Source organism: Cetorhinus maximus, chromosome 18, assembly GCF_964194155.1.
Source record: "Cetorhinus maximus chromosome 18, sCetMax3.hap1.1, whole genome shotgun sequence".
Classification (NCBI taxonomy): Eukaryota; Metazoa; Chordata; class Chondrichthyes; order Lamniformes; family Cetorhinidae; genus Cetorhinus; species Cetorhinus maximus.
The window spans coordinates 73,254,855-73,273,149 of record NC_135896.1 but is presented as its reverse complement, the minus strand read 5'-3'; the positions used below and the strand labels follow the sequence as shown (position 1 = coordinate 73,273,149).

General features: G+C 42.0%; 1 protein-coding gene across 1 annotated transcript in view; it reads left to right on the top strand.

The window, feature by feature from the left end:
- The window catches only part of cdan1 (codanin 1), a 103,413-nt gene that overhangs the window by 28,967 nt on the left and 56,151 nt on the right, over positions 1-18,295 (top strand). Inside the window, exons 9-11 of the mRNA XM_078562917.1 lie at positions 3,386-3,475; positions 12,666-12,741; positions 13,540-13,745. Coding sequence (XP_078419043.1) covers positions 3,386-3,475; positions 12,666-12,741; positions 13,540-13,745 — 372 coding nt within the window. The remainder of the gene's footprint in view (positions 1-3,385; positions 3,476-12,665; positions 12,742-13,539; positions 13,746-18,295) is intronic.

Genomic DNA, 18,295 nt, shown 5'->3' with positions numbered 1-18,295 from the left:
CCAATTCCATGTGCTTTCATTTTGCTGATGGTCTTGTGTAGAACCTTATTGAATGTCTTCAGGAGGTCCATATAAATAACATGGTTAGATAGTGCCTTAAATGCCAAAAACCTCTTCAAATGGATGGAGGCACAAAAGTACCTCATTTAATAAAGAATGAAGGTCAATTCAATGTGAATTTGGAAGTCCATAATTAAATATTGATGTTTGTATGGTAGCATTTTTCAAATACTGAGTTGAAGGTGACCCCCATGTAACTGTTCTATCAGATAAACAGCTAATCTAATGTATAGCAAACCATTGTTTATTTAGAAAGAAAGTTAAAATACATCCAACTATTGTTACAAACTGATTACTCTTTTCACAGGTTGCTTTGTGGTAGTAAAAGGTTCTAAAACCACACTTGATGAAAATATAACTGTTTACTCACAGTACTAGTACATAGAATTATATAGAGCAGAGAACCAACCATTTGGCCCAAAGGGTCGTTGCTGGCATTTATGATCCACACGAGCCTCATCCCACCTCCCTTCATCTATCCCTCCTCCTTTCATTTATCCATATCAGCATATTCTTCTATTTGTTTCTCCATCATTACTTGTCTCCATCATTACTTATTTAGCTTCCTATGCAATTCTAGATTTAGTGATGTGTAATGAGGCAGATTTGATAAGGGAGCTTAAGGTGAAGGAACCCTTAGGAGGAAGTGACCATAATATGAAAGAATTTACCCTGCAATTTGAGAGGAAAAAGCTGGAATCAGATGTAACGGTATTACAGTTGAATAAAGGCAACTACAGAGGCATGAGGGAGGAGCTAGCCAGAATTGACTGGGAGATGAGCCTAGCAGGGAAGACAGTGGAACAGCAATGGCAGGAGTTTCTGGGAGTCATTTGGGAGACACAGCAAAAATTCATCCTTAGGAAGAAGAAGCATACTAAAGGAGGACGAGGCAACCATGGCTGACAAGGGAAGTCAGGGACAGCATAAAAGCTAAAGAGAAAGCATACAATGTGGCAAAGAGCAGTGGGAAGCCAGGGGATTGGGAAGCCTACAAAGACCAACAGAGGACAACTAAAAAAGAAATAAGGAGGGAGAAGATTAAATATGAGGGTAAACTAGCCAGTGATATAAAAGAAGATTGCAAGAGTTTTTTTTAGATATATAAAGGGTAAGAGAGAGGCAAAAGTGGACATTGGGCCACTGGAAAATGATGCTGGAGAAGTAATAATGGGGAACAAAGAAATGGCGGAGGAACTGAATAGGTACTTTGCGTCAGTCTTCATAGTGGAAGACACGAGTGACATCCCCAAAGTTCAAGAGAGTCGGGGGGCAGAGGTAAGTATGGTGGCCATTACTAAGGAGAAGGTGCTATGAAAACTGAAAGATCTGAAGGTGGATCACCTGGACCAGATGGATTACACCCCAGAGTTCTGAAGGAGATAGCTGAAGAGATAGTGGAGGCGTTGGTGGTGATCTTTCAGGAATTACTGGAGTCAGGGAGGGTCCCAGAGGACTGGAAAATCGCTAATGTAACCCCCCCCCCCCCTGTTTAAGAAGGGAGTGAGGCAAAAGACGGGAAATTACAGGCCGATTAGCCTGACCTCGGTCGTTGGTAAGATTTTAGAGTCCGTTATTAAGGATGAGATTTCAGAATACTTGGAAGTGCATGGTAAAATCGGGCAAAGTCAGCATGGTTTCATCAAGGGGAGGTCATGTCTGACAAATCTGTTAGAATTCTTTGAGGAGGTAACACGTAGGTTAGACAAAGGAGAGCCAATGGATGTTATCTACTTGGACTTCCAGAAGGCCTTTGACAAGGTGCCGCACAGGAGGCTGCTCAGTAAGATAAGAGCCCATGGTGTTAGAGGCAAGGTACTAGCATTGGTAGAAGATTGGGTGTCTGGCAGGAGGCAGAGAGTGGGGATAAGGGGGTCCTTCTCAGGATGGCGACCGGTGATTAGTGGAGTTCCGCAGGGGTCAGTGTTGGGACCACAACTTTTCACTTTATACATTAATGATCTAGATGAAGGAATTGGCTAAGTTTGCAGATGCTACAAAGATAGGTGGAGAGACAGGTAGTATTGAGGAGGTGGGAAGGCTGCAGAAGGATTTGGACAGGTTAGGAGAATGGGCAAAGAAGTGGCAGATGGAATACAACGTGGGCAAGTGTGAGGTCATGCACTTTGGTAGGAAGAATAGAGGCATAGACTATTTTCTAAATGGGGAGAGAATTCAGAAATCTGGAGTGCAAAGGGACTTGGGAGTGCTAGTCCAGGATTCTCTTAAGGTTAACTTGCAGGTTGAGTCAGTAGTTAGGAAGGCAAATGCAATGTTGGCATTTATTTCGAGAGGACTAGAATATAAAAGCAGGGATGTGCTGCTGAGGCTTTATAAGGCTCTGGTCAGACCACATTTAGAATATTGTGAGCAATTCTGGGCCCCGTATCTCAGGAAGGATGTGCTGGCCCTGGAGAGGGTCCAGAGGAGGTTCACGAGAATGATCCCAGGAATGAAAGGCTTAACATATGAGGAACGTTTGAGGACCCTGGGTCTGTACTCGATGGAATTTAGAAGGATGTGGGGTGGGTCTGATTGAAACTTACAGAATACTGAAAGGCCTGGATAGAGTGGACGTGGGGAAGATGTTTCCATTTAGTAGGGGAGACTAGGACCCAAGGGCACAGCCTCAGAGTAAAGGGAAGACCTTTTAGAACAGAGATGAGGAGAAACCTCTTTAGCCAGAGAGTGGTGAATCTATGGAATTCATTGCCACAGAAGGCTGTGGAGGCCAGGTCATTGAGTGTATTTAAGACTGAGATAGATAGGTTCTTGAATGGTAAGGGGATCAAAGGTTATGGGGAGAAGTCGGAAGAATGGGGTTGAGAAACTTATTAGCCATGATTGAATAGCGGAGCAGACTTGATGGGCCGAATGGCCTTATTTCTGCTCCTATGTCTTATAGTCTTATGGTCTTCCCTTGGTATACTTCTATGCTTTTCACTTCATGTACTCCATGTGGTACAGTTCCACGTTCTAACCACTCTCTGGGTAAAGAAATGTCTTCTGAATTCCCGGTTGGAATTATTAGTAACCATCTTATATTAATGATTCCAAGTGAAAACCTGTTCTGTTTTCACCCTGCCAAACCCCTTAATAATTTTAAAGCCATCTAGGTCATCCTTCCGATTCAATTTCTGCATTAAAATGAAATATTGGCAATTTTGTTTTCTCAACGTACTACATATTGTAACATTTTTGTTTCTATACATTTATCCATTTGTAAGTCAAATCTGTCAAGGCTTAATGAAAACAAATAAGTGATGTACAATAGCCCTTCAGTGGAAACACTGATTAAGAGCAGCATCCATTAACTTTCTTCCAGAGATGTCTTCTATGAATTGCTGCGTGAGTGGGAGGACAAGCATACAAATCCTGGTTGGGAGTTTGAGAGATCACTGGGTCTTCGAATCAGGTACGGCAGAATGTTGCCATTCTCGGGTTGAAAAGAAGATCAAGAAACGGAAAGCTGTTTGCATACACCCATGGGGGATATGATTGAGTCAATTTATCTTTTTTTGTAATCAGTTTTGGACATGTAGCTATGGCAAAACAAATCTGTATTAAATGTTCCATTGTTAAATTCCAGATTGGATAAATTTTCTGGCTACCCAGGAGTCTTGGTTTGCAGGAGAGAGAGTTGCATACTAGAGGATAATGTTAAATGGGATAGATTCAGAACAGATAAAGCAGCTCAGAACTAGGCATCCATGAGGTGCTATGGGCCATCAGTAGCATCAGAATTGTATTCAACCATAATCTGTAAACTGATGGCCTAACATATCCCTCACTCAACCATTATAATCAAGCTAGGGGATCAATCCTGTTTCAATGGGGAGTTCAGGGGAGCATGCCAGGAGCATCACCAGGCGTGCCTGAAAATGATGCGCTAAGTTGGTGAGACTACAGCACAGGACATGTTAAACAGTGGAAGAAGCATGCAATTGACAGAGTTAAGCAATCTCAAAACCAGCAGATCAGATCAAACACTACAGTCCTGCTCCATCCAATGCTGAATGGTGGCAGACAGTTAAATAAGTCTCCAGAGGACGCTCCATAAACATTCCCGTCCTCCGTGGTGGGGGAGCCCAGCACATTAGTGCAAGAGACAGATTCACCTCAGCCTCCTTCCGAGTCCTCAGCATCACAGATGCCAGTCCTCAGCCAATTTGATTCACTCCTTGTAATACCAAGAAATCATTGTAAACATTGGACATAGCAACGGCTTTGAGCCCTGACAACATCCTGGCAGTAATACTGAAGACTTGTGCTCCAGAACTAGCCGTGCCCCTAGCTTAGTTGTTCCAGTACAGCTACAAAACTAGCATCTATCTGGCAATATGGAAAATTGGCCACATATTTCCTTTAACAAAAAGCAGGACAAATCCAACCCAACCAATCACTGTTCATCAGTCTACTCTCAATCATCAACTGAGTGATGGTAGGGGTCATAGGCAATGCTATTAAGCGGCATTTACTCATCAATAGCTAGCTCCCTGATGCTCCGTTTGGATTCTGTCAGAGGCACTTGGCTCTAGACCTCGTGGCAGCCTTGGTCCAAACAAAAAGAGCTGAATTCCAGAGCTAACTGTGACAACATCAAGGCAGCATTTGACCGTGTGAGACAACAAGGAGCCCTAGCAAAATCGTAGTCAGTGTGAATTGGGGTGGTTGCGGGTGAGGGGAGACTCTCCACTGGTCGGAGCCATACCTAGCACAAAGGAAGATGGTTGTGATTGTTGAAGGTCAATCATCTCTGCCCAGGACATAGCTACAGGAGTTCCTTAGGGTTGTGTTCTAGGCCCAGCCATTTTCAACTGCTCTTCCCCACCACCCACCATCATAAGATTAGAAGTGGGGATATCGTTAATGATTGTACAGTGCTCAGTTCCATTTGCAACTCCTCAGATACTAAAGCAGTCCATGCCCACCTGCAGCAAATCCTGGATAACATTCAGGCTTGGGCTAAGTGGCGAGTGACATTTGCACCACACAAGTGCCATACAGTGACCATTCCCAAGAAGAGTGATTCTAGCCATCTTACGTTGACATTCAATTGCATTACTGTTGCTGCATCCCTCACTATCAACATCCTGGTTATTATTGAACCAGCCACTTAACTAGATAAGCCACAGAAATACTGGAATTGGTTCAGTATTCTGGGAATTCTGTGGCAAATAACTCATCTTCTGACTCCCCAGAGTCTTTGCAACATCTACAAGGCGTGAGTCAGGAGTGTGATGGAAGACTCTGCACTAGCCTGGATGAGTGCAGCTGCAACACCATTCACGACAAAGCAGCCCACTTGATCAGCACTTAACCTACCACCTTAAACAATCACTCTCTCCACCACTGGTGTCCAGTGGCAGTATAAGATGCACTGCAGCAATTCACCAAGGCTCTTTTAACAGCACCTTCCAAACCCATGACCTCTACCACCTAGAAGGACAAGGGCAGCAGACGCATCGCAGCATTACTACCTGCAAATTCCCTTCTATGTCATGCGGTGCCCTGACTTGGAAATATATCACTGTTCGTTCAGTGTCACTGAGTCAAAATCCTTTAACGCCCTTTCTAATAGCACTGTGGGAGTACCTCTACCGTATGGACTGCAGCAGTGTAAGGAGGCAGCTCACCACTTTCTCAAGGGCAATTAGGGATGCAAATAAATGTTGGCTTTGTTAGTGGCAAAAAGTGTATGTATACCAAGCTGAATATAGAAAGCATAAGGGAGATCTAAAAAAAAAAGGAATAAGGGGCAAAGCGAGAGAAGGAGAATAGCATAATTGCTACCTAAAAGGAACCCAAAAGTCTTTTTTTATAAATGCATACGAAATAGGAGCAGAAGTAGGCCATTTGGCCCCTCGAGCCTGCTCTGTCATTCAATATGATCATGGCTGATCTGTTTGTGTTTTGAATTCCACATCCCCATCTACCCCGATAACCTTAGATTCTTGTTAGGCAAAGCAAACTATTTACCTCTGCCTTAAAAATATTCAATGACACCGCCTTTTGAGGCAGAGAATCCCAAAGTCGCACAACCCTCAGAAAAAATTTCTCTTCATTTCTCCTAAAAGGGTAACCCCAATTTTAAAACTGTGCCCCCTAGTTCTGGACACCCCCACCAGATGAAACATCCTTTCCACATCCACCTTGTCAATACCGTTCAGGATCTTTTATACTTCAATCAAGCCACCCCTCACTCTTCTAACACTCCAGTGGAAACAAGCCCAGTCTTTCTAACTTTTCCTCAGAAGACAACCTGCACATTCCAGGTATCAATCTTACAAACCTTCTCTGATAAACCTGCCTCCAACGCATTTACGTCCTCCCTTAAATAAGGAGACCAAAACTGCGTGCACTATTTGAGATGTGGTCTCACCAATGCCCTGTATAACTGAAGCATAACATCTTTACTGTTCAATTCCTCTTGTAATAAAGGATAGTATTCCGTTAGCCTTCTTAATTACTTGCTGTATCTGCATTCTAACTTTGTGATTCATGCACTAGAACACTTGGATCCCTCTGCACCTCGGAATTCTGCAGCTGTTTTCTGTTTAAGTAATATACTGCTTTTTTTTATCCCTCCTGCCAAAATGAACAACTTCACATTTTGCTACATTATACTCCATCTGCCAGATTTTTGCCCACTCTTCAACCTATCTATATCCATCTGCAACCTCATGTCCTCTTCACAACATACTTTCCTACCTATCTTTGTGTCATCTGCTAATTTAGCTACCATGCCTTCACTCCCCTCATCTAAGTCATTGATATACATTGTAAAAAGTTGAGGCCCCAGTGCAGATCCTTGCGGGACTCCACTCGTCACATCCTTCCAATCAGAAAAAGACCCATTTACGCACACCCTGTTTTCTGCCAGCCATTCAATCTTCTATCCATGCTAACATGTTATCTGCTACACCGTGAGCTTTTATTTTCCACAATAACCTTTGATGTGGCACCTTATCAAATGCCTTCTGGAAATCCAAGTACAGCAAATCTACAGGCTTCCCTTTATCCACAGCGCATGTTACTCCTTAAAATAACCCCAATAAATTTGTTAAACTTGATTTCTCTTCCATAAAACCATGCTGACTCTTGCTGATTACCTTGAGTTTCTCTAAATGCCCAGCTTTAGCCTCCTTAATGATCGATTCTAACAATTTCCCCACAACAGACATCAAGCTAACTGGCCTGTAGGTTCCTGTTTTCTGCCTCCCTCCCTTCTTGAATGGAGGGGTTATATTTGCTACTTTCCAGTCTGATGGAACCTTTCCAGCATCTAGTGAATTTTGGAAAATTAACACCAACACATCTTCTACCTCATCAGCCACCTCTTTTAAGACCCTAGGATAAAGTCCACTAGGATCTGGAGATTTGTCAGCCGGCAGCTCCATCAGTTTGCTTAGTACCACTTCCCTAGTGATTGTAATTTCACCAAGTTTCCCTCTTCCACCTCCTGATTTACAGCTATTATTGGAATGTTTTTCGTATCTTCTATAGTGAAGACAGAAGCAAAATATTTGTTCATTTCATCTGCCATTTCCTTATTATCAACTATTAACTCCCCATTCTCACTCTCCAGAGGACTAAGACTCACTTTGTTTACTTTTTTCGTTTATAGATATCTGTAGAAACTCTTGCTATCCACTTTACATTTCTAGCTAGCTTTCTCTCATACTCTAATTTCTTTCTCCTGATGAACCTTTTAGTCATTCTCTGCTGTTCTTTATATTCTGACCAATCATCTAACCTGTCACTCATCTTTGTGCAGTGATATGCTTTTTCCTTAAGTTTGATGCTTTCCTTAACTTCTTTAGTTAACCACGGATGGTGGGTCCTCCCCTTAGAATTTCCCTTTATAGTAGGAATATACTTATTCTGAGTATTCTGAAATATCCCCATAAATAGTAAGAAGGTAGTCACAGGAAGGGTGTGGTGACTGAAGGCATGACAGGTACTAAATGAGTCCTTTGAATCTGTCTTTGATAGAGAAGAGAGTACTGCTATTGTAGCAGTGAAAGAGGTGGCATTATAACAATAATGAATGGACTAAAAATAAAGAGGATGTACTTAAAAGGTTGGTTGGCAGTTCTCAAAGTAGAAAAGTTACTTGTTTAGAATGGGATGTATGCTAGGTTACTGAGGGAAAGTAAAAGAGGAAATTGCAGAGACTCTGGTCACAATTTTCAAGTCCTCTTTTGATCTGAGTGTGGCACCAGAGGAATAGAAGATTATAAATGTTAAGGCCCTATTTTTTTTTTAAAATGGGAAGGGCAATAAATTCAGCAACAATAGGGCAATTAGGCTTGTGAGGAAACTTTTCACAGACAATACTCCAGGACAAAATTAATTGACATTTGGAAAAGTATGCATTAATAAATAAATGTCAGCACATTTATTAAAAACAAATCTTTGATTAACTTGAGTTTTTTGAAATCATGTTAAGGGTTGATGAGGGTGGTGCAGTTGATGTTGTTTACATGGACTTTCAAAAGATGTTTAATAAAGTGCTGCATAATAGAGATGCTCCCAAAATTGAAGCACGAGGGATTAAAGGGGTAGTGGCAAAATCGTTTTAAGGGACAAAAAGCAGAGTAGTGGTGAATAGTTCTCTCTCAGACTGAAGAGAAATAGGTGTAAACTGTGGTTTCTGGGGTCAGGAGCAGGACCATTTTTTTTAATGTATGTTAATGAGAGTCGAATTGGTCTGGATTACATTGTCTGAAGTGGCAGTGGAAGCAGATTCAGTAGTAACTTTCAAAAGAGAATTGAATAAATACTCGAAGGGACAAACATTCCCGGGCTATGAACACAAAAAATAGGAGCAGGAGTAGACCTGCTGAGCCTGCTCCGTCATTCTATACGGTCATGGCTGATCTTGGGCTTCAGCTCCGTTTCCCACCTGCTCCCCATATCCCTTAATTCTCTGAGAGACCAAAAATCTGCCTGTCCCAGCCTTAAATGTATTCAATGATGAAGCATCCAGAACCCTCTGGGGTAAAGAATTCCAAAGATTCACAACCCTTTGAGTGAAGTAATTTCTCCTCATCTCGGTCCTAAATGATCAGCCCTTTACCCTGCCCCCATGTTTTATATTCCCTAACCAGCGAAAAAATTCTCTCCACGTCTACCTTATCAAGCCCCTTCAGACTTTTGTAGGTTTCAGTGAGATCGTCTCTCACTCTTAACGCCAGAGAATATAAATCCAATTTACTTAGCCCCACCTAATTGGATAAACCCCCTCATCCAAGGGACCAAATTTAGTGTTGCTTTGCCTCCAATGCAAGTAAACCCTTTCTTAAATGTGGAGATCAAAACTGCACATGGTATCCTGGATATAGTCTCATCAAAATCCTGTACAATTATAAGACTTCTTTATTCTTGTACTCCAAACCCCTTGCAATAAAGGCCAACATGCCGTTTGCCTTCCTACTTGGTTGCTGCACCTGCATGCTAACTTTCTACATTCCTTGTATGAGCATACCCAAGTCTCTTTGACCATAACTTAACACTTCCCCACGCTAGACTCCATCTGCCATCTTGCACACTTGCTTAACTTGTCCATATCTCTTTGCAGCCTCTCTGTCCTCCCCATAGCTTACCTTCCCACCTAACTTGGTGGTATCAGCAAATTTTGATACATTTGATACAGGACATACCTGGGCAATTTTCCACATTACTGGGTTGATGCCAATGTTGTATCTGTGCTAGAACAGCTTGGCTAAGGGTGTGCTGGTTCTGGAGCACAAGTCTTCAGTACTATTGTCGGAATGTTGTCAGGGCCCATAGCCTTTGCTGTACCCAGTGCCATCAGCTGTTTCTTGATATCACATGGAGTGAATCGAATTGGCTGAAGATGGTTGCAAATGCTTCAGCCTTATCTTTTGCACTGATGTGCTGGACTCCTCCATCATTGAGGATGGGGGTATTTGTGGAGCCTCCTCCTCCAGTTCGTTGTTTAATTGCCCACCACCATTCACGACTGGGTGTGACAGGACTGCAAAACTTAGATCTGATCTGTAGGTTGTAGGATTGCTTAGCTCTGTTTATCATATATTGCTTTTGCTGTTTGGCATGCAAGTCGTCCTTTGTAGCTTCACCAGGTCGACCCCTCATTTTTAGGTATGCCTGGATGTTGCTCCTTGCATGCCCTGCTGTACTCTTCATTGAACCAGGATTGATTCCCTGGCTTGATGGTAATGGTAGAGTGGAGGATATGCTGGGCCTTGAGGTTACAGATTGCAGTTGCATACACTTCTGCTGCTGGCCCACAGCGCCTCCCGAATGCCCAGTTTTTAGTTGCTACATCTGTTCAAAATCTATCCCATTTAGCATGGTAATAATGCCACACAACACGATGGAGGGTATCCTAATTGTGTCTCCACAAGGACTGTGGAGTGGTGGTCACTCCTACCAATACTGTCATAACGTATGAAAGTTCTTACAATCTGTTTTTATATTCCTGGCTAGTTTACTCTCATTCTATTTTTCCCCTTTTTATCGACATTTTGGCGATCCTTTGTTGGTTTCTAAAACATTCCCAATCCTCAGAATTGCTACTGTTTTTTGCAACATTGTGAGCCTCTTCTTTTAATCTAATACTATCCATAACTTCCTGAGTGAGCCATGACATATATTTTTGTTGAACATTTTGAATTGCTTCTTTCAATGTTTCCCACCATTCATTCACCTCCATCCTTTTTATTATATTTACTGAATTAACCGTAGCGTGTTCTCTCCCTCATACTTATGTAATTGGCTTCATTTAAGATTGGAGTATGTCACTTTCAAACTTAACGTGGAATTCAGTGGTATTATGATCACTATTTCCCAGTGGATCTTTTACTACAACATTACTAAATAACCCTTCATCATTATGCAATACCCAATCTAAGATAGCTTTATCTCTAATTGGTTCCACAACGAATTGCTCCAAGAAACTGTCACAAAAGCACTGTACAAGCTCATCTTCTAGACTGTGGTGAAGGGGAGGGGAATAGGACTAAATGGTCAACTGTACTGAAGAGCCAGCACAGACACTACAGGCTGAATGGCCTCCTGTACTATATCATACTATGAAGTGTGTGTGGTGTGGTTGTGGTCATGGGGCTGTCAGTGAGAGTGATATGGGTGTGGTGAGGTGTGACATGAGTCCGAAAGAGACTTAGCTTGGGATATTTAAATTAGCCATTTGTAGCTCATAAACACCCTGGGAAAGTTTGAGGCTGAGGATGATACACTTGATGAACCTTGTCTCTCTAAATCAGGTTAGCTTCATTTGTAAGGAATTTGACTTATTTGGAGGATTAAACTATGAATAAGCAAAATTTTGAACTCACCTTAAGTTACCTGGCTAACAGTGATTGTGTAGATGGTTGGTGGCTGCAGTCTATAGTAGGAGTCCCTGGGTTAGTTCTGTTTATTTATTATTTTTTTTTTGCATTTTGTTAAGCAAACCGTAGAGTGAATGAATTGAACTGTTAAGGTGTTTACTTCCTTTCCCCATCATGTAAGTATTTGGTTAACAGCCAGCAAAACTCGGCTCATGACTCAAAAGCATATGCAGCTGATGTTTTGTCTGGAATGGTGGACACTGACACAAATAAGGATTAGACCTGTTTTGTTTTCTAGACTGACTTTCCAGCCAAATAAGAAAGCCATGTGTCAATAGAAAAATAAGAATTGGTAGATTAAAAAAAAAAGCACAATCCATCAAGCTCACCTGCCATCCTGTAGTCACGTGATACAACAATAATGGAGTTGTGGACTAATTGTAACAATCAATCTCTATCAATGGGTCTAAAATGTTCTCAGACATGAGGCAAGGAAAACCCCAGTGGTTTTTTGGGAACCATAGGCCCGAAGTTATCTGTTCCTCTCAAGCACACTACACTTACCACTTTTCATGTGTTAGATCATCAAAGTGTTATTTTCTAAAATAAATGATTTAATTTGCATAGGAATAAATCAATACAAACTGTTTCCACCACCCACCTTGGCAGCTTGCTCCATCGATCAACCACTCTCTCACTGAAATATCATTTCTATAGTTTCACTTTAAATTTATTCTGCCTCATGTGTATACTATGTCCTCTGGCTCTACTGTTCTGGACAGCTCATTGTGGTCTCCATTATCTAGTCCCAATAAAATGCAAAAATCAGCAATCCGATCTCCTCTCAACCTTTTTCTATTCCAGCCCAATTCCATGCCCAATTTATACAATTGCTCTGCATAATCCAAACCCGCAGTCCCTTTTCAGGGCTTTTTCCAGTAAATTTTTGCCAAATTTTGATGAACCTCTATGCTTTTCTGTAAAACGTTCTCATGAAAAAAATGAGCACTTCTAAAAGCTTTTAAAGTCAAACAGTAAGTGTAGGATTGTGTGGCTTGAAATGGGGAATCCAGGCAGAGAGGTGACTAAACAAGGTGATATCAGGTCACAAGAAGCAGGAGTGGGCCAATTAGCCCCTCAAACCTGTTCTGCCATTCAGTAACGTCACAGCTGACCTGATTGTGGCTTTAACTTCACTTCCATCAAACTCCTATCCTGGGGTATATGTGCGTACTGTAACTGTATTTTGAATTTTTTTTATTCTAGGAATATGATGGTCAATCTAAGCACAGCTTGTAACCATAACCACTTTGCAAGGCTGTTTCAGAAACAATTGATAAGGGTGAGTATGTGGTTTGTATTTACAGCATCCTTTATTGCTCCCAAATCTATCCTGACAGTGATGCAGAAGTTTAGGTAGTTGTCATAAATGAGTATTTTGTTTTCTTAGTTATAAGATGATTTAAAGGAAAGCAGAATGGCAACCCCTTTCATCCAGCAAATTGTATTTGAGGTTTTGTAGCTGCAAGGTAAGATGAAATTCAATAAAGTCTGGATTACTGCATTCCCACACCTGGTTCAAATCTGACTTTTGAACCACAGATTGTATGTGTGTATAATTTTTTTTTTTATATATAATATAGAGCTGTTTAGTTGTCACATCTAATAGCACAAAGAATGACTGACAGAATTTACATCACAGAAGGATTCAGCTCACCTGTCTTCATCTCACCCTATCAGCAAATCTTCTATTCCTATCTTTCTCATGTTTATCTCACCTCCTCTTAAATGCATCAATGCTAATTCACCTGCAATACTCCATGTAGTAGTGAGTTATGCATTCTTGCCACTCTCTGCACAAAAATAATTTTCCTGAATATCCTTTTGAATTTCTTCATGACTATTTTATACTGATGACCTTTAATGAGACCGGGAGGCCCAGGTTTTCTGCCCACACTGTGCCAAATTAGGTAACATGCCTCTGTGCACTTGAGTTAGAGGGGAACAAGTATTTTAAGTACAACTATCTGTCCCCTTATGGTTTCTGCAAAACTATCTAATCTTTGGGACTGTTGAATTTTATTTTAATTCAGATATTCGCACCTAGATTTACGAAAAATCCTCCATATTTCTCCGATAGATGTGTAAGGGTACAGTTGGAGCACTCGCAGGCAGTGAACATCCTGACCAAGATGTACTGGACATGTTTGGAACAAGCAACCTAACCAAACTGAAACGGCTGCAGGAGCGCTTTGTTGTGCCTCAAAATATTGGGGGACCATGTCCCCCTCCAACTTTCTCTGGTTGCCAAGTGTTCTTCAGGGATTTCCTTCTGTGTGCAGGAAGGTTGGTTCTGTTTTATTCTGCTCTGGGAATAGAAATTCATCATGTTCAATTTCCTCTAGAATGTTACGATTAACTCTGCTTCAAGACCTCTTGTGATAAAGCATTCTAACAACCTTTGCACTTATGAAAGAAACACTCTCCTAAACTCTTCCTCTCTCCTGCTCATCCTAGTTCATGTGTTCTTGTTACCAGCTCTCTGGATAGTGATTAAATCTGCCCTATTTACCAATAACACAATTTATATTTGTATAGCACCTTTAATATAATGAAACTTCCTAAGGTGTTTCACAGGAGCATTAAATAACAAAGTATTTGGGTGATCAAACCCCCCAGTTTTGCCAGGACAGTCTGGGTTTTTTACTAAACCGTTGATGTCCCGACAGTTTCCTCCAAATTGCTCAAGCGTCTGGATTTTCAGCTTCATTGTGGACCATCCTCTTTACCCCACCTCTCAGATTCCATTTACTGACACATGGTTTGTCTTTCAGTGCCCTGGTTGGCCAGAGAGTTCTGATGGAATGTCCAATCAGGGATTCCATGGAGGAGACCAGTGGGGGAGCAGGGTTGGCCGGTGGGGGCAGAGGGTGGTCAGCCAGTAGGGGTGGAGGGTGGTCAGCAGGGGAGACGAGGTGACCAGATGACCAGAGCCAGCAGAAGTGAGCTGGAGGCCAGTGTGGGAGAGCTAAGCAGATGTGAGTTCAGAGTATAAAATTGTTTAAAAGTTGGTGCTAATTGGCAAACTTACTCACAAGGCCAAAAGAACGGGCTGTATAGGAAGTGAAAATGTCATACTAATGTAGCACAGGTACCCTTCATAGACAAGAATGTATTGACAGATCAGAATAGAAGGCAACACTCTTATTCTTATATAAAAGCAAAAAACTACGGATGCTGGAAATCCAAAACAAAAACAAAAATACCTGGAAAAATTCAGCAGGTCTGGCAGCATCTGCGGAGAGGAACACAGTTGACGTTTCGAGTCCGTATGACTCTTCAGCAGAACTAAGTAAAAATAGAAAAGAGGTGAAATATAAGCTGGTTTAAAGGCGGCGGGGGGGGGGGGGGGGGGGCAGGTAGAGCTGGATAGAGGACCAGTAATAGGTGGAGATAGCCAAAAGATGTTATAGACAAAAGGACAAAGAGGTGTTGAAGGTGGTGATATTATCTAAGGAATGTGCTAATTAAGGGTAGAAAGCAGGACAAGCAAGGTACAGATAGCCGCAGTGGGGGTGTAGTGGGGTGAAGGGAAGGGATCAAAATAGGCTAAAAGGTAGAGATAAAACAATGGATGGAAATACATGTAAAAATAATGGAAATAGGTGGGAAAAGAAAAATCTATATAAATTATTGGGGAAAAAAAAGGGGGGGGGATTGAAAAGAGGGTGGGGATGGAGGAGAGAGTTCATGATCTAAAATTGTTGAACTTAATATTCAGTCCAGAAGGCTGTAAAGTGCCTAATCGGAAGATGAGGTGCTGTTCCTCCAGTTTGTGTTGAGCTTCACTGGAACAATGCAGCAGGCCAAGGATGGACATGTGGGCATGAGAGCAGGGTGGAGTGTTGAAATGGCAAGCGACAGGGAGGTCTGGGTCATGCTTGTGGACAGACCGAAGGTGGTCTGCAAAGCGGTCACCCAGTCTGCGTTAGGTCTCTCCAATGTAGAGGAAACCGCATTGGGAGCAACGAACGCAGTAGACTAAATTGAGGGAAGTGCAAGTGAAATGCTGCTTCAATAGAAAGGAGTGTTTGGGTCCTTGGACAGTGAGGAGAGGGGAAGTAAAGGGGCAGGTGTTGCTCCTTTGGTTGCATGGGAAGGTGCCGTGGGAGGCGGTTGAGGTGTAGGGGGTGATGGAAGAGTGGACCAGGGTGTCCCGGAGGTTTTTATTCTTATTCTTCATTTAACCCTTACTGCACTTAACCTTTGCCTACAGTTCAGAAATAATTTGTTCTGAGAATCGCTTTAGGAGATGTTGCTGAAACAAAAGGTTATATAAATGCAAATATTTGTTTCAATCTGGGACATAAAGTAAACCCCTTTATTGTGTAGTGGAGTTTAAAAGTTTAAAGCACAGTAGTGTATTGTAAATTAACCTTGCTTAATTTTTTTTTTGCCCAGTGATAAAACCAGGATCTATCTTTAAAGTAGCAAAGATGTGGGCGGAGCTCCTGGGGGAAATCCCTGCCTAGATATTTTGGTTGTGCTTGAACAAGTCAAATTCCATTTTTGACATGGGGCTTTTTTCTTATCATGTGGTTTGAGTTGTAGCACCTGCCAGTAGGCTTGGCATTCACATTCTGTTGTGTTGGTCACTAATGAACATTAAATGAATTGTAGGCTTTTCTGTTCAGGTAACTGAATGGATTAATTGATGGCTCCATGAGTGCCATCTATAAACCGATTGGATCCATGGTGAGGGATCGGAGAGCTCAGATTCCGAGATCTGGGTATCCTAGTGCATGAATCACAAAAGATTAGTATGCAAGTACAGCATATCTGCAGCAGAGATGAGGAGAAATTTTTTCTGAGGGTCGTGAGTCTTTGGAGCTCTTCCTCAAAAGGCAGTGGAAACAGGGTCTTTGAATATTTTTAAGGCAGACCTATATAGATTCTTGATTAACAAGGGAGTGAAAGGTTATTGGGGATAGACGGGAGGTTACAGTCAGATCAGCCATGATCTTATTGAATGGCAGAGCAGGCTTTAAGGGCTGAGTGGCCTACTCCTGCTCCCAGTTCGTATGTGCCAAGTGGATGATCCATCTCGGTTTCCTCCTGAGGTTCCTAGCATCACACATGTCAGTCTTCAGCAAATTTGACCCATTCCACATGATATCAAGAAATGGCTGAAGGCACTGGATACTGCAAAGGCTGTGGTCCCTGACAACATGCCTTTATCCAAACTGTTCCAATACAGATACAACACTGGCTTCTACCCAACAATATGGAAAATATATCCTGTCCACAAAAAGCAGGACAAATTCATCTCAGCCAATTACCGCCCCATCAGTCTACTCTTGATCATCAGCAAAGGGAAGTTTTATCGACAGTTCTATCAAGTGGCATTAAAACAGCAATGACCTGCTCACTGATGCTCAGCTGGGGTTCTGTCACGACCACTCGGCTCCTGGCGTCATTACAGCTTTAGCCCAAACATGGACAAAGGAACTAAACGCGATAGAGGAGGTGAGAGTAACTGTCCTTGACATCAAGGTAGTATTTGACCGAGTGTGTCATCAAGGAGCCCCAGCGAAATTGAAGTCAGTGGGAATCAGGGGGAAAACTCTCTACCAGTTGGAGTCAAACCTAGCACAAGGGAAGATGGTTGTTGGAGGTCAATCATCTTAGTTTCAGGACTTTATTGCAGGAGTTCCTTAGGGTAGTGATCTAAGCCATCTTCAGCTGCTTCATCAATGACCTTCCCTCCATCATAAGGTCCAAAGTAGGCTATGCATTGACCATCTGCCACAGTTAATATGCGGTTCAGCAAAACCATGAATTAATGTAATTGCAAAAGTACTAGCGGGAAGATGAGCATTTCTATTTATGCAGTGAGTTATGATCTGGAATGCACTGCCTGAAAGGATGGTGGAAGCAGATTCAATGGTAACTTTTCAAAGGGAAGTGGATTTGGGGGAGGCGATGGCGTAGTGGTATTGTCGCTGGACTAGTAATCCAGAGACCCAGGGTAATGCGCTTGGGACCTGGGATCGAATCCCGCCACAGCAGATGGTGGAATTTGAATTCAATAAAAGCCTGGAATTAAAAGTCTAATGATGACCATGAAACCATTGTCGATTGTCGTAAAAACCCACTGGTTCACTGATGTCCTTTAGGGAATGAAACCGGCCATCCTTACCTGGTCTGGCCTACATGTGACTCCAGACCCACAGCAATGTGGTTGACTCTTAAATGCCCTCTGAACTAGGGCAATTGGGGATGGGTAATAATTGCTGGCCTGGCCAGCGATGCCCACAGCCCATGAACGAATAAAAAATAAAGATAGACTTAAAGGGGGTAAAATTTATAGCGCTATGGGGAAAAGGCAGGGCAGATTAATTGGACAGCTCTTTCAAAGAGCCAGCACGGCCTCCAATGGAGCTGTGATTTTATGAACAAATATTAAATAGATTTTATAGACCTCATAGATTTATTCCTGTGAAATAAATTAGCGATTTAATTCTCTAAAACTTGATTTCAGACAGGGATTGCAGTTCATTTTTCGCATGACTTAATCCTAGCAGGGTGATGAATTTAATTTATTGCATTCTTCCTGTTGGCTGCTTTCTAAATCAGTCAGGGCAAACTTCTCTCCTCTTCATTTTGGCCAGAATTCAATTTAAAAAATCTTTTCTTCTGAGAAAGCTGACAAACTTTTTGTGGCTTAAGGATACATTTTTTTTTGTTTAAAAGCATGGAATTACAGAAACAATTGATATTTTAGAAGTAACTATGATCTGGAATACACTGCTTGAAAGGGTGGGTGGCAATGGAAATAACTTTTGATGGGGAATTGGATATGTACTGAAAGGTTAAAAATAATGCACAGCTTTGGG